The sequence below is a fragment of the Ptychodera flava genome, chromosome 22 (genome assembly GCF_041260155.1).
Source record: "Ptychodera flava strain L36383 chromosome 22, AS_Pfla_20210202, whole genome shotgun sequence".
Lineage (NCBI taxonomy): Eukaryota > Metazoa > Hemichordata > Enteropneusta > Ptychoderidae > Ptychodera > Ptychodera flava.
This window is the reverse complement of record NC_091949.1, coordinates 12534472-12551410: the sequence shown is the minus strand read 5'-3', so window position 1 is coordinate 12551410 and position 16939 is coordinate 12534472. Positions and strand designations below refer to the sequence as shown.

Below are 16939 nucleotides of genomic sequence, written 5' to 3'. Positions count from 1 at the left end.
ATATAGTAGTAGTTTGACAGACAGATTTGATTTGACAGACTAGGATTGAAAAAATCCCCACCTTTCAAGGTTTATAACTCTCATTCATTATGCATACAAAGTAAGACAACACACAGGAATAATCTACAGTGTTTTTTTTCCATTTTTATTCACAAGAAACAAAAGCAAACTGTGTCTGAAGAAAAGGCAAAGATAAGAAAGTTTAAGGAAAAATACCAAAACAAGTCTCTTAAAAATGAACATGACTAAAAATCAAATAATACTCCAAAACTAAAGTCTGTACATCAGAAAGCCTCACACTGTCTTACATTTATTTCTTCACCTGAGATGCATGCAAGTTTTAGAAATGGAAAATACTAGTCTCTCTGCAGACTACTGCATTATTCATGACATCATTAATTAAAGGATGAGCGATGGCATGATAAGAAGATATCAAACAATTGTGTATTCAGCATGCCCTCAACCACGGAAATTTGAAATGAAGTACGCCCTCAACATCACAAATTGTTAAAAATCTCGAAATTAATTGTGTGTGTGTGCTATTGCCTGCTTTGAATTTGTGATGGGACAAACTGTAAAGTAAAATTAAATGTTTTGCACAAATTCAAATAATTGATCAGGAAATTTTAATCTAAATACAGACATAATCGAATGATGGAGAAACATTTAACAATCAAAAAACTTCCTATATTGGAATCAATATTTGGATAAGTCAAAAATATTCACAAACCTTCATTTTAATTATTCAACCCATAGTTTTCACAAAATCACATTATTTTCTAGTCATACTCAACAAATACATGGAATCAAAAGAAATAGCGAGTTGAAACTAACATGACATGTGAATTTACATTCCGGTTGGAAATTAGCTGAACAGAATTACTGGAGACAAACCTTTGGAAAATATAAACTTTCCAGCAAACGTCAGATCATCATCTTTAACTCATAGTGTGGCTCTATTATGCAAGTTTCAACCCAACTAGATTGTCTGTAGGTCAAGACACTGGGGAGAAATGTACACAAGAAGTGTAAAACAAAAGAGAACTATGGACAGAACAATCCTGTTGATAATTTGCATGAACACATGATCGAGCTGAATGGAAAGTGTGGCACTTGTCACAAACATGATTTTCTTTTCTTTCCTAGGTTGAATTGTTTAATAATCCAAAAGAAACCTTTGTCTTCAGCTGTTTACAATGTAAAATCTACTCTAAGCCTTCAGCTGTTTTACTCTTTCATCACCATGGTTTGGCCCAAACCTATTGTTATAGATTGGGATTATGGACCTGTTCACAAAGCATTAGGGTGAGCAGGTTAAAATCCAGAGATGCTGAACCAAAACAAATCACTGACATGCTAATTGTGGAGGGACGGTGTATTTGACTGAAAAAAACACATGTACACATATTCGACTCGATCAAAATGACTTGTGATGCAATTCATTGAATTAACTCTTAATCATTGCAAACAGAAATTCAAATCAATTGCACTTCAGTGAGCTGAGCAAAATTTCCAAATAAATGAGATTAATTATTATTATGGCAAATAAATGTAGTACCGGTAATCACAGCATGAGAGGAAGCTCTGCGTCACATTATAGGACCATGAAATTCATGAGGAGAAACTATACACTCTTATCCCTTCCTGTACAATATTTTCATCATTTGACAACTTTTTCTCAAGTACTGTATCGCAGAGTTGGTCTTCAATGAGGCAGTAGAGAACTGCTCTTTATACAGAAGAGCTCACAAAAATGGCAATTTGTGCAATGAAAATTGGTAAATCTATTTACAGATACTGACTTCAAAGGGAAAAACTCACAAAAACTTACAAACTATAGGTGGCATTACACTGCACTGTACCTTGTTAAAATTGAAAATAGCAGTACTTGGAATTTTTTCCTCTGGTTTATGGTGCATGAGCTATTATATATTTGCAAACACTTATTTCATATTGAAACAAAACAATTCAATATCTGGCTATGTGAAATCCATATTTCCTCTGATTAATTTGTTGAAAATTCCCCACTCTGGTAGTTTTCTGTTGCTACAGGTAGTTCTGGTGAAAAACCTTTCAGTTTTCCATTACACTAATTTAAAAATTTACAGAATCAAAACAAGGATTTTTATTAAAATCTATTATGCAAGCGATGATACAGCCCTTCTATGTGTTTGTGTCAGAATACCAATATGTAGGGTAAATATTCAACCAAAAATACAATAAATATCTCTATTCAAGCTTTTTGAAGACTCATGGTCTAATCTTCTATAGACCTCTTTTATCTAACTGGAGTGACCAGCATACTGTCATCAGCAGTTTCTTCCCTGCACCCATATATTATGGTTCATCCCTATTTTCAATGGGTCTGTTGAACCAACATACTGGTAAATAGGGGTCAAAGAGTCCATCATAGAAATTCTTTTTTTTCTAAAACACTGGAAAGATCTTTTTTCCAAGTCTTATTAAAATGCACACTTTTTCCTTCAATATCCGCCCCTCATAATGAAATGCAATTACCAAGTCGTGGTCTTTACAGGAGCATTCCATATTGTACTGCAGGGGGAAGTTGAAGGTCTTCGTGAACAGTATGAGTTATCATCTGTATCTGTATTTGGAGGGATTTCTTTTCAGTTGATCCATTCACAAAGCCAGACACAGATGATAGTACATACATGCAGAAACACAAGGGGTGGAACCAACCAGGAATTATAACATTTGCTGTCCACTGCTTATCCCCTGACTGTCCAATGAAAAAAAAATAGTATGGAGGTCGTGAATCAAGCATGAAGTGAAATGCTTTGACGATTTTTGATGAAAAACAATGTCACCATGACACCAGCCATTTATTATAGAGGAGAAAAAGAAAAAAGTTTGCAAATACACCAGCAGGTACAATACAATAATAAGCATATAATGGCAAAAAAACCAAACTTACCAGCAAAAATGATCTTGCAAAAAAAACAACGAAAGCTAGAGCAGAGAAATTTAAACTTTTTGCTCTATCACTGCGTAAGCACTTTACCTCACACCTTGCCTAAAGCCCCATTAAATTATTATATAATGCTGCAGGAAAAACAAATTATTGGAAACTGGCCACCAGCTTTTAATTTCTTTTCTTTGGAGCAGTCACGAGTGAACCAATGCACAGCTTGGTAAGAATGTACAACCACTGCGGAGCTTGGAGAGATTTTTTGTGATAGAAAGACTGGCAGTTAAACCTTGCATGGAATGTTTTTTTTTTGTTCTACGTGCAGTGGTAACACATTCCCCTGTCATTCTTTAGTTGTACCTCCACTTTGCCTTCTGCTCTTTGATATCATTGATCAGGTTGTGAGCAAAACAGATCCCGCAGATCTACAGAGAAAGAAAATGAGAAAAGAGAATCAGAAATATACCAATATTGATCTGGTTAAATATATATTCATTTGCCTTAAAGGTATACTGTCACCTGTTCCAATTTTGCCACAGTTACCATAAAAAGAGAAAATCTAACCAATCACAGATTTTTAGCAGGTGACCGCTTTTTAAAAACAGCGCCCTCACATGGGCATTTTGAATACCAAGGAATGACCCTTTGACCATATATGGGCATATTTAGATTACAGGTGACTGTATACCTTTAAAAGTAAAAAACATAATTACTTGAGCCAAACCCCTAGATCTGGGTGATAGATCATTTTTTTTTGTCAAGCAGGGTTATGAAAATGTAACAAATCCCTAAAAGAAGCAAGTAGGATAGAAATGGGAATTTTAAAAGTGCTTCATGGACTAACTTTACAGGCGAACTATCCCTTTTCAGAGCTACATCTCACCAGGAAGAAATTTGTATTTTATGTTTCCAAAATGTAGTTCACAATCAAAGGTATTTTTGCCGCTTGAACCAAGTTGTATTAATTTATATATATACTCTAAAATTTGCCGTCACCATCAGTACGAAATATGATTTACTTGACATTTATTTATATTTGTGCCATGAAAACGCCACAAAAAAGTCTCAGTGTGGCGCAACATGTGTAGAAGTAAAATGTACTGCATAGATCACTAGGATGCATTTAGTGTACGAGCAAAAAATAAACAAAATAGCGAAAAATGATAAAATAAACATTACATTAAGTGTATGAAGTCTTTGCAGCTTATAAGCCTGTCATAAAAAGAACTATTGGACTGGAAATTCAACAGACATAGTTAAAAGATGGAAAATACTCTTATATGGGCTGGTTTACCATACAGTAGGGGCTATATGTTACACTATCATTCATAGTTACAGGTTACTGGCTGAAAATCTTGGTTGGTCAATCAATTTATGGGAGAACTTCAGAGCCATTACCTGTAGTAATGCTATTCCAATCGCTATGGCGCCAACGATCACAAGATTGGTTTCCAGCCACTCCTTGAAAGCCGGAACACAGCCCTGTTCATAGATCAGGTCTGCTCTCACACCGTCCTACAAACAGAATCAACAGTCAACTGTTGGTATTGGGTGAACATCATGGAAGCTTACTATGTAATGATTGACTTTCATGTAAATGAGATTGTACATGTACTTGGAATTCTACATTGACACACAAAGGTATTGTCTCAAGGATGAGAGAAAGATAGTGAGGAGGGAAAAAGGAAGTATGAAAACTGGAAATGTTATCACTCCTGCCAATATTTTTGTTTGTTTTATTGAATTAGATCCCTGTCAGCATTTTGTGTAAATTGCAATTAACTGCAAAAAGCGACAACTTATGGTTATGAACTAATGTTTTGCAATAGGGCTAAGAAATAAAAAAATAAACATTTTTTACAAATAATATGTTCATGTAACCCTAAAAATATACCAAAAAGTAGTAAATTTGTAAATCAGATTGGTAGGAGTGATCCTGACATCTGTTTTCATTCACTCATTGTTCACATGTTGACGTATTGTTAGGCCAAGAAAAAAATATTAATTTCTGGTCCTAAACATTTTATAAAAGTGATCTGATTTTCTTTCATTTTTTAATCTCTTTTTCCCCTCACCACTTTGGCATGAGATTATCACAACAGGCACTTTTTTAACAGACTGCAAAACACTTTCTCTTCCGTTTCTGTCATTTCATTGCTGTAAAATGACGGCAGCTTCACCCAGAATCTGAGTCTTATTGCTTTTTCTGATACAAATAACTTTGTGAATCATTTTGTTTGTGAGTTAGCTGTTTGTTGCAAAACTATTGGGATTTTTTTGAATATGACGAAAAAAAATGAAAATAAACAGACTTCAAGCACAGGTTTGAAGTGATGAATGGATTGACTTGACACAAATCTATTGGTAACTCTTTATTGCCTTGTACAGAGTAAAATTACCCAAGTTAGATAAAGACCATGATACCCAACTTAGATATTGTGTTGAAATATCACATGATGAGATCATAGATACACTTTTCACATGTATTGGTGTTAGTGCTGATGGCAATGTTGAACAAGGTAACAATAATGATGATGATGATGATGATGAATTGATCACAGTGATGTGTGGTGATGACCATAAAGATATGACACCTATATCTGAGCAGTCAATACTAGAACTTTTCATATTTTTTTCAGAATTCAGTGACTTGGTACTGTTTGCCAAAATTGAGTGTTTCGTGTTTGTGTGTTTGTTCATCAAAATCAACTGAAGAAGTAAAACACGCACCAACGGAACACAGAACACTATGCTGCAACTGTTTATATTTTCACCCCATTGCACCTATTCAACACTGTTGTCACAGACTCTAAAATATGTATATTACAATCTCCCTTTGTTGCAGTTTCATTCATAGAAAAAGTGTACCAGGAATAAGATTCTGTTCAGATTCTGCCCTGAAAAACACACTGACAAGGGAGTTCTTCTAAAATCATTTCTTTTCCTCTCTATCGTCTGCTGCCACAGAATTTGAAACTGAAAAATTTTATCATGATCGCCATGCATGTGTAAATCCATTTCAATGACAGCTTTGTACATAGGAGAGAACAGCTGTAAATTATTTCCAAAAAAAATAATAGCATTTTTTTCAAGGGAAATTTGTTCAATGCCAATATCCTTGCATGCAAAAATTGTGAATCAATGTCCCTCAATATCAAGTGTTGAAATTTAAACTTTACACAAAGTGTCTTGCAACCAAACACCATATGCATGTTAGAAATGATTCATAGTGTGATTTTAAGTCATCAACTGATCATGAATGAAAAAGTATATGTCCAAGATGTAGTGTATGTGTGTGTGTGTGTGTGTTTATTTATTTATTTATTTATTTATTTATTTATTTATTTATTTATTTATTTGGAAAAAATTCAAACACCAGATAGTTAAATAGTTAAAAAGAATTTAAGTTCATTTGAATCACCAAGACAACAAAACAATACATGGATTGTCTTAATAAAAAATTGAGAACCAGTTGCCACCACCATACACCACCACCACAGATACAAGCAAGCAAAAGCTGCCATACAAAGAAGATTAACCAAAGTTGTTTTGTTTGCAAAATAAAAGAAGCAAATGCAAAGGCTGTGGCACGATTCAAGACTGTCACACTTTATCATACTTTGTGTTTAGCAACAGTTTCCATGGTACAAAACTCATAATTTTTTAAACATTTTTTAAAAATCATTCAGTATATTAAACTGTAGGAGTTTGAATTATCATATTGGTTAAACTGCCTCTAAGTTTACATATACATTTATGTCCAGGATGTAACACTTTTTACAATACCGGTAGTTTTCTGATTGAGATATTAAAATAGACTTCTTGTAGTCACTATCAAGTTGTTCATCTAACAGCAATAAAGAGATGTTCATGAATCTTCATTCATTCAATAAAATAGCATTCATGCAAAAAATTCTGAAGAAATTTTGCCTCATTCTTTAATATGTGTACATTCAATATAGACTGACAAAGAAAACTGAAACTCTTTAACGGAATCATTTAATTTAAAGTACTTATCAAAATCACATGACTATATTTTGTTGATTTTTTGCCTGACAAGAGTGACAAGACTTGAATCTTAACTTGTAAACAAAAATTTTGCAGACAGCAACTAATGATTTCTTATGATATTGGTACCTTATAAGGGGCCGTCGATAATAACAGCTGATGTACAAGAAACGTAATTCCTTCGTTTTACTTAAAACCCCCTCCCCCCTCAAAATGAAAGTTCTTATGCGAAATCAATTTAGTATTATGATGCCGATTCTGACAAACCTGTAAGTACCCCGGCTCTCCGAATGCCACGCCCCATGAAAAATACCCGAAATGCACATTTATTAATATACCTTCACTTGACATGTTTCACTTTTTGAGACACAGTACTTTAATGTATTTCGTACGTAGGAAAACGTTTGACATACATGTTTCACTTTGAAAAAGCATACACGTTTCCATTTCATATTTATGTCTTTTCATTGTCTTTTCTGCCTCCGTATTTTGTTGTCATTCTGTTCATTTCTCGATAAACGCGAAGGTAGTATTGCATTCTCGCCGCAAAGTCGCACTTCAAAAACAGTTGACGGAAATCCTTATGCAATTTCGACGCACACAAAACGAAATGAGCTTTTAACCTCTCCCCCCTAAAAGAAAGAATTATGTTTGTTGTGCGTCAGCTTTTATTATCGACGGCCCCTAAGTAAACCCACATTTTCAGCTTTAAAGTATTGGCTTACACACACCAAAAGATTAGCCAGTGTTAATTTGGATATTGCAAATGCTTTTTTTAACTTAAAATAAAATACTCTTCACCAAGAAACAGTTTGAGGGCTTGGAGCAAACAGACTGAGGATGTGAAAGGGAAGTGCAAGTTAAAGGTGAAAGGTCATAGGTCAAGCAAAGCAGCATGGAAAGCATTTTAACCACAGACTTTGTGTTACCTGTACAGAGTCAGATACCGCTCAGTGTTTACACATGAGAAAATAAAAGTAAACAGTATGGAGATATTACGAGAAGAAACACATGGACCTTAACAAAGTCCATTAGGAAAGTACATCACATTATCATGTTTACATTTTTTTTTAGCAAGATATATTTGTCATCAACAGGAATTCAGTTTCGTTACTCTACACATAAATTGCTGTTTATTAACTTTTATAGAAATCTTCTTTGTACAGCTGGTGATTACAGAGTGTACACTTGTACATTACTGTTATAATTACAAAGTATTGTCCAACCAAATTCTATATCATGTAAATAATCAATCTAAAACAAATTGCCTATTATACTGGAAGAACCAAGTATATATTATTATATCCAAACATCAAATGACTGTGGTTTGTAAAACATACATGAAACATGGGTGCAAAGTCTGTTGTTTATAAGCTACAACACACAGTATTATTCTTCATTGAAATAATGTCCTCTTTCATGTGTTAAACCTTTGAGTGCCATAGTTTTTCCACCAAAAATTTTAGTGACACATTTTACCAATTTCATATGAATTTTTCTGTAATCTCTTTACAATTTTGGACCAAATAGACATTATATTTCATTGGCTACAGTTTCTTATCAAAATTTTGGCAAAAATCTGGAAAAAAATTGACTGGGTATACTTTATAAAGGCAACAGAAATTGACCTTTGTGCTCAAAAGGTTTTGAAGCAAATATTTTTCGAAGATTAACAAAAAGTCTTCGTACAATAATACTGATTCATTTGGAGCAATCAACCATGAATACTCACATAACTTGGTTTTCTGACATCATAGCCACACTGTGTGTTGACAACTTCCTCCTGCAAATATAAAATTATTCAGTAAATTCATTTGATATTGAAAGAAGAAGCTATTACAGTAACTTCACATACCAAAATAGTAATTAAAATCGGAGTTTAATGCAAACTTCTTCTGACAAAGGTTGATGAAACAATATGTCTGGTTCATAATAAGAAACCAAGAATCATACAAAGCTATCTTTTCTTTGATTTTTAACCTGTTCACCCCCGATTCAGTGTAAAAAGGTCCACATTCACCACAGATAACAATGAGTTTGGGCAAAACCATGCTAGTGAAAGGGTTAAAATCTGAAAAAAAATTATTTTTACAATAGAGCAGCTACTGGATACAACATAAAATATTCTCAGCATAAATAAAGGTCACCTGTTGAGCTATTCAATAAAGTTATTCAATATCATTATTATTAAAGTTATTATATACATCATATTTAAGCAATAAATTACCTCAGTGAGAGGTACATACCATGAGATTTTCACCAGTTCGGAAACATATATATGGATATAGCAAGTGCATATACAGAATGAACTAGCTGGTCAAAACCGAGTGGTATAACCGTGGCTGAGGTGGTTTATTGATATATCATAACAGTGTATTGACATTCTGGCACGAGACCCCAACAAGGAATTTTTCTCCAGCTGAGAGCTTGCAAACGTGCGATATCCTTAATTTGACATGTCAGTTGTAAGATAGGAATTTCAAAGAGTTAATTTTAAAGTTTGAATACACTACATTTCGAAAGAGCTGTGAATGTATTTCACACTTTCTATGCTTAACCAGATGTCCTGAACTGTTGTTTAATATAGCACAATTATTTTCATGCCTCAACAAATCAGATTGCTATATTTGCGCCATCAATATACCGGTGTTATATAATATTCAATTTATTATGTAGCAATCTACCTCACAAAATAATGATTAATAAGCTATACAGGTACTGTCAAATGACATGAACTGTTAAGTCATTCTATCAACATCCAAACATAAAGTACTAGATTTTGTTCTAATATTCTGTACGTAAATTGCTGTTTGTTAAAAATTGTTCTTGTTTCTAACTTACAGTTTCAGCTTCTATACAACAGGAATAAGGCACTCCACACGCTTCCCTTGCTCCTCTTGACGCCATTGAACAGTTGAAATATACGTTGACATTCCAGTCTTCATAACTTGCCCCACCGCAACATTTCAACTGAGATGATGGAAGGAACAACGTGAATAAATGATCAATATATAAAATATATCACTTAATGAATGAATGAATGAATGAATGAATGAATGAATGAATGAATGGATGGATGGATGGATGGATGGATGGATGGATGGATGGATGGATGAATGAATGAATAAATAAATAAATAAATGAATGATATATAATCCGATATTGCAGCTCCAACATAATTGTTCCAATGGATGTATATTTGTCTGACGGGTTGCATCTGTTATCAAGAAACAATATCACTCTTATTCAAAGGAGAAAAATATATGTCACAACTTTTTCAGATTCTGTCAAATGTATTCATTGTAGCAATCTATTGATTTGACTTTGGCACCATGCGAAAAAATGCCCAAAAACTAAAGTACTACTGAATTTCCATGAGTAAACATGGCTGCAATGCCTGTTTTACCATGAATGGATATAATGCAAATTTATGCAAATATGTAAGTCTGGAAATTAAATGTCAAAAGCAGTTATAGAAGCTCATTGTAGATTAGGTTATACAATCTGTTAGTGAGATAAATTTGTTCTTACCGACTGTTGAATGCCATCAATCAAGTCTTGTAAATCAGGATCTTCACGGTAATTAACAATGATATTTGTGATGCCATCTTCAATTTGACCTTGAACCTGTAATATCACACATGGCATTTGGTCATTAAGAAGCCTGCTTTGTGATGACTAATAGCAGAGTCAGGTTGGGTCCAAAATTCATATACTGTCAATTCATACAGCAACTGACAGTTATGGTGTAGCTCTAGTTAGTTTCAATATTCAATTCTTGATAACCAAAATCATGAGACTGGATCTACACAATTTTAATACAGCCTTACGGAAACCTAAGTGAGCTCAGAAACAATAAAGTTAAGCTTTTTAACCTGGTCACCCTAATTCCATGTAAACTGGACCACGATCACCAGTAAAAACAATGAGTTTGGGCCAAACCATGGTGGTGAAAGGGTTAATATTCAGTATTAAACAGAAACTTCCCTATAAAAGCCAGATTATCGTAAATCTATGTAAAAAAGCCATGCTAATGATCAGACATGTCATGTTTGGTCCCAGAATCCCATAATTTTGTCATGTTTCACCATTCATTATCATTGAATCTTGCACATGATGTCTGTCAATATATAGCGACTATACTTGAGTCGAAAATAAACTGACAAAATGTTCCAGTTTTTGTCGGAGAACGCATATGTTTCAAAATGTGTTTCCTGTACAACCATTTCAACTCTCTTTGCATATGTCATGAAAGTGCCCATCATGATTATTCAAATTTATCATACGGTCAAAGCCATGCTATGAGAATTTAAAATCTCCCGCTCGGTGTATTCAATTGGCTGCATCATCAGTAATCCCCTATTGTGCGCCCACTGTCCTCTAACTTCCTGTTCAAGTCTTTGGGTCCTGTAAATGTCATGATGGTGTATTTGCTCAAACACTTATGAAATGAGTAAATTACCATTCTTCAAGCATGAAAGAACAAGAAAATTGAAATATAATTACTTAGAAATAGAAAACAGAAATAGAAATACACTCACCCAGTCTTTGTATAAAAATCCAAGGATACCAATGGCTAGTTCAGCAAAGAAGATGATCCCCAACACTACACTATACTGTGGAGAGAAAGAGCAGATGCGCAATTAAAACTGAGTGCACAGAAAAATGGCAATAAATAGAGCATTGATGCTCTATGCACTGATTTTCTGTTCTCTGGTATGTATTTGTGCCAGAATGCCAGAACATGGTCCCTCCACAAAGGGACCCTGGTTGGAATAATGAATATGATTGATACAGAGTACCCTCTATGGTAAATTGACACACAACTGACTCAACAAAATTTGAAATATTGCATTGGAATGATATGGTGTTGACACAAGGAAATTTCCAAAACTTAAAAAAATATTGACTCAAAGAGTTCACAAAATTTACAAGTTGGAAGGAAGAACTGGTATGAGAGCAAGTGCACAGAAACTACTATTCTCATGCCATAGTACCATGATTTACATGGCGCCCTCTATGTTCTATTTTGGATAATCACTCTCCAGGGCATGAACTCTCTCGGATTATTTCAACTCCCTACAGCATGATTAACTAACTGTCCAGTATTCAGCTCGCCAGTACAGCATGTGCATTCTCTGTCTGTACTCAATCATCAACAATGCATATACAGGCTTTGTTGACAAGGTAAATATTCTGTGTTTTAGAATGTCATTGATACATTAAACAGAAATATTGAAAAAACATCAACAGTTGCAGCTTCTGTTCCCAGTGTAACACAATCTTCATGATGTTTTTCTTGTTAAAATTCAATGGCATGCACACTATTTTAGATATTTTCAAAATAACATTCATGAAATTCTTTAAAATGATTACTAGAAATGTTGAAATTCTACAAAATGATTCCAGGATTTGTTTAATCACAGTCATTTACTACAGGTACAATAAAAATTAGGAGCAATACCATATCACCCCAGTGCCCTGCCACACCCAGGCGGAACACTTTACTTCTATACTCCTATATGGCTACATGTATTTGTCATTTTGCAACAAATACATTGTCCATACAGAGTAACCAAGATGTGAATGATCAGGCGCTATATTACAACTTTATAATTTTTTTTCTTAACATTTTATTCTGCATATCAACATCATTATCTTGTACTTAAAATTTTCAAAATCATATTGAAATTCCTCCAGCTTGTAAACTCAGCTTGAGTATGCAGCAGTGTTATTGTTATATTAACTTTTCAATTTATAGCTGGATTGAAATGCAACTGCCAGCAATACTTAAAACATACTTAATGCAGGCTGTGTTGATAAGCTTTATACTGAATATTTTGACATATAAGGGAGTAAGACAAACGAGATTGGAGTTGACACAACAAAGAGCAAAGATACCTAAAAAATCATCGAAATTTTCATTTAATGTGCTGTAGACGTTATAAATGTTTGGCCATATAATATTGGGAGCAATGATATTTTTTATCATATACATGAAGAGGGGGATTTGAAATGTTTTTGATGGTATTAGGTGATCTAATTCAGATTAGGATTTCAATTGTGATTCCTCCAGCCCCCGTCTCCACCCAGTGTCTGTGCACTTAAAGCTGGTTGATTATTGCTTATCACTAAAAGGAGGAATAACTCAGTCATTTGAGCTGACAGAATCTGATACAGTAATGAAACTGTATAAAGTAGACTTCTGAAGCTCAATGACAAGTAGCTTGATCGAAGCAATCTTTTTCAAATCAAACCACGATAATGCATACCCTTCCAACTTATGAAGATATACTTGTTTATGATCAAAGAATTTTCGGGATATTGTAACAAACAGCTTTCCAACAATGTTACCCCATTCCCTCCCACCTAACAGGATGCATGAATGTTTTTTATCATGAGATAATCGCATCCATGAAACTACAAGCTTGACTTCAACACTGCTCCAATATACACATGCAGTGATGTTAAATTCTTCATAAAAATACTTTTTACTTACAAATCTAAGAAGAAAGACATTTTCCCTCAGAGCTCCGATGCACCCTGAGAATCCAAGTATAAAAATAACAGCTCCAACGATGATAAAAATGAAGGCAGGATCCAAGACAAAATTGGTCAGTGATGTGATGTTACCAAATGTGCCCTGGAGTAGAGAAACAACATGGAAAATAAGTGACTTGACACATGAAGAGACATAGACTATACCATAACTAATGAATGCCAATGTCAATGTTTGTCACCTATGTATAATAACCCAGACATTTTTTTTTTTCAATTTTTTCCAAAACATTTGATCAAAAAATGTAGCAAATACAAACTGATGCCCATTTGGTCCAAAATTATAAAAAAATTCTGAAAAATTCATAAAAATTTGAAAATACTGGACTAAAATTTTGGCGAGAAAAATTACAGCACTCAAAGGTTCACCGGTACTCTGCATCCACTGAGTTATTAAAAGTTTCTTTGAAAGAAGTAGCGTTGTATGATGAACAATTTTACATGTACCCAAACACTGATAATTGATATACCAGTATTATAAAGCCATACATTCTGGGCCCCAATTGCAAACAGCTGTTACTTTTGATGATATCTGCATCACTTTTATTCTGAGAGCAAGTGCATTATCTTCTTTTTCTATCAATGGCATTCTTGAAATACATCTTGAAAAGACAAAATTTACTGCCTGAATCACGCAATGTTGTTGTTGACAAACAAATTCTAGCCCCAACTAAAATTCAGTTGTCAAATAACACAGACCTTCTACTCAGGAAGACTATATCGATAAATTGAAAAAAAAAATAAATATATATATATATATATATATATATATATATATATATATATATATATATATATATATATATATATATATATATATATATATATATATATATATATATACTTGTTTAGTTCAAGATCAGCTAAAGTAGAGTGCTCAATACTAGAGTAGAGCTAAATACACAACTGAGTTGATCAGGATAATCTAAAAAATTACATTTCCACTACAAATTTGTTTCGTATAGGCTGCAATCAGCAGCCCAAACGTTTCAGTTGATCACAGCCACCCGATGAGTGTAGGCGGCTCTGCAGCCTATACGAAACAAATTTGTGGTGGAAATGTAATTTTTTAGATTATCCTGATCAACTCAGTTGTGTATATATATATATATATACATATATACATATATATATATATATATATATATATATATATATATATATATATATATATATATATATATATATATATATTTATTTATTTATTTATTTATTTATTTATTTATTTATTGCTGGAAAATACAAAGCTTAATCCTTTTATTCCCCCTAACTTAATTATAATATAACATTGGTCATGTTATCAAACCACAGCAATTAACAAGTTTCCAAGTAAACTCGGTGTTGATATACATCACTGGGGAATTTATGCATTGGCACATTGTCTGATTCAAACAATGTCTCTCTTTTTTAATTCAGTGGATGCATTTCAAATCATGAAATAAGACTACAATATTAGGTGACATGAATTCAACTCTACCAATGACAGGCGAAAGCTTTTAATCACACTTTGGGCATTCAGACAAAACGTCATAAAGCATACCAGTATCATCTAAAGAAAAACAATTGCAATATCATACAAATATATGAAATGTAAATTTGTGACCTTTTAACTGTATTAATCCTTTCAACTGTAACATTGCCAATTCACAGGTCACAATGAAATACTGAACTTGATGAATTATGTGATGGCAGTATTTTGTCAAAGACTGATTGAATATAATACAGCAGAAAAATTGTGTGGAAGGTGTCTATATGATACATACAGAGATAAATGTAAGCATGAATATCAAGTTAGTATCAGCTCTATTGTCTCTCCTTGTCACAAACAGAGATTATATTAACTGGAGCAGAAACATTCATGGTTTTTTGGTACAAAACTGAAAATATCATTTCACATGTGTAACTGTCTCTTTCAAAAGACACACATAATCTCAACAGCAAACATGTACACATCAGCCTCTTTGTGAGCAGAAATTGACACCATCCAGTAAAGGTCACTAGGTTTTTGTGATTTCACTTTTGTTCCATGAAATGAATACTGATGGAATGTTCCTTTGTATTGAAACATATTTTGACATAATTGGAAACTGTTTTTGACCATTATGTAATTGGATTTTTTTTTTTCATTTTTAAAACAAGCTTAAATCAAGATTTTGAAAAAACATTACAGCTTAGATTTTTTACAAATAATTACAAAGATGGAACTTAAAATTTTGTTGGAAGAGGAGCATACACGAGTATAGACTGATTTCTAGTACTGTAAACAGCCACTAAAAATATTACAGAAATTATAAGAAGCTATTCAATGCCCATGTACACAAGGGTAATAATAGGTATTCTCAATTTCACCAATTGTACCTGTTGAATACTTTTCTATTTGTTTATATCTCCAATATGGTACATGATCTACCTGTTCACACAACAGGTTCAGGGGCACATGCTATTTTCACTTTAATTTTATTTTAAAATTTAGGTCCTGTCTATTGCAAGGGTTAAAATTTTGTGTTCACATGTTTCTCTTTCTGTTTTTCTCTCTCTCTCTCTCTCTCTCTCTCTCTCTCTCTCTCTCTCTCTCTTTGGAAAAAACAAACAGTACATAAAAAATGTATGTATTTATGCTAGCTATACTTTGCATAACATACTGGACCATATTGTGGGATATCAGTTAAGCATTGAAAGGTGGGGTTAACAAATTTATATCTCCAAGCTGAAAACCTACTTTAGATATCTTTATGACGTGAAAATGTTGAATCTCAGCAAGTACTGACACAATAATGCTAAAATATCACTGCAAAAACAACTACGTTAAAATCACCATTACCAGGGACATGTTTTGTTTTTTAAATGTGAAAAGCGACACATGTTACATAGGTATTGTTCATTCCCCTCTTTGGGGTTTTGTTGCCAAGACAACACTCATATTATAAAACTGCTGGAGTACAGCTTTAGTAATCCCCTTAGACTAGTAATCTGTATTTTCATGTACAACTTTTCAGGAAATATAGACCCCACAAATCATGAAGTGTGCAAAAGATGAAAAGAGTACTGCATAAAAATTACAAGGTGAACATCAGCAAAATGAAATATTTCTCATGCATCAAAAATCATGCAAAGATTTTGTATGATTTTTACAGCATTCTATTATTCATTTTTGTTCAATAGTTAATATGCCATCTCTTTCCTTTTTCCTACTAGGACCACTTCTAATGCAGGACTGAAATACACTGGGCTCATGCCTAGCTGTTGTACCATTCAACATTATCTTAGGGGGTGTGTTTGTATTTTTTTAAAGGCACCCTTAGACAAGTACCAATTTCTACCATAAGGAAGATGAGGCCCAGTGTACTTCAGGTGTGCTACTTCCCATGGAATTGTAATTTTGCACAGAATTCAACATTTTGCAGGTTCATAAAAGAATAGAAATGTCAAAAGTCATGAATATGT

At 33.4% G+C, this 16939-nt stretch overlaps 1 protein-coding gene across 1 annotated transcript in view; it reads right to left on the bottom strand.

Annotated features, from left to right (window-relative positions):
- Positions 1–2624: 2624 nt before the first annotated feature.
- LOC139122711 (tetraspanin-5-like) overlaps positions 2625–16939 on the bottom strand; it is a 36714-nt gene continuing 22399 nt past the window's right edge. The window contains exons 3-9 of the mRNA XM_070688331.1: positions 13437–13580; positions 11479–11553; positions 10469–10564; positions 9779–9907; positions 8670–8720; positions 4328–4444; positions 2625–3354 (exon numbers count right to left, since the gene is read on the bottom strand). Coding sequence (XP_070544432.1) covers positions 3280–3354; positions 4328–4444; positions 8670–8720; positions 9779–9907; positions 10469–10564; positions 11479–11553; positions 13437–13580 — 687 coding nt within the window. The 3' untranslated portion in view covers positions 2625–3279. The remainder of the gene's footprint in view (positions 3355–4327; positions 4445–8669; positions 8721–9778; positions 9908–10468; positions 10565–11478; positions 11554–13436; positions 13581–16939) is intronic.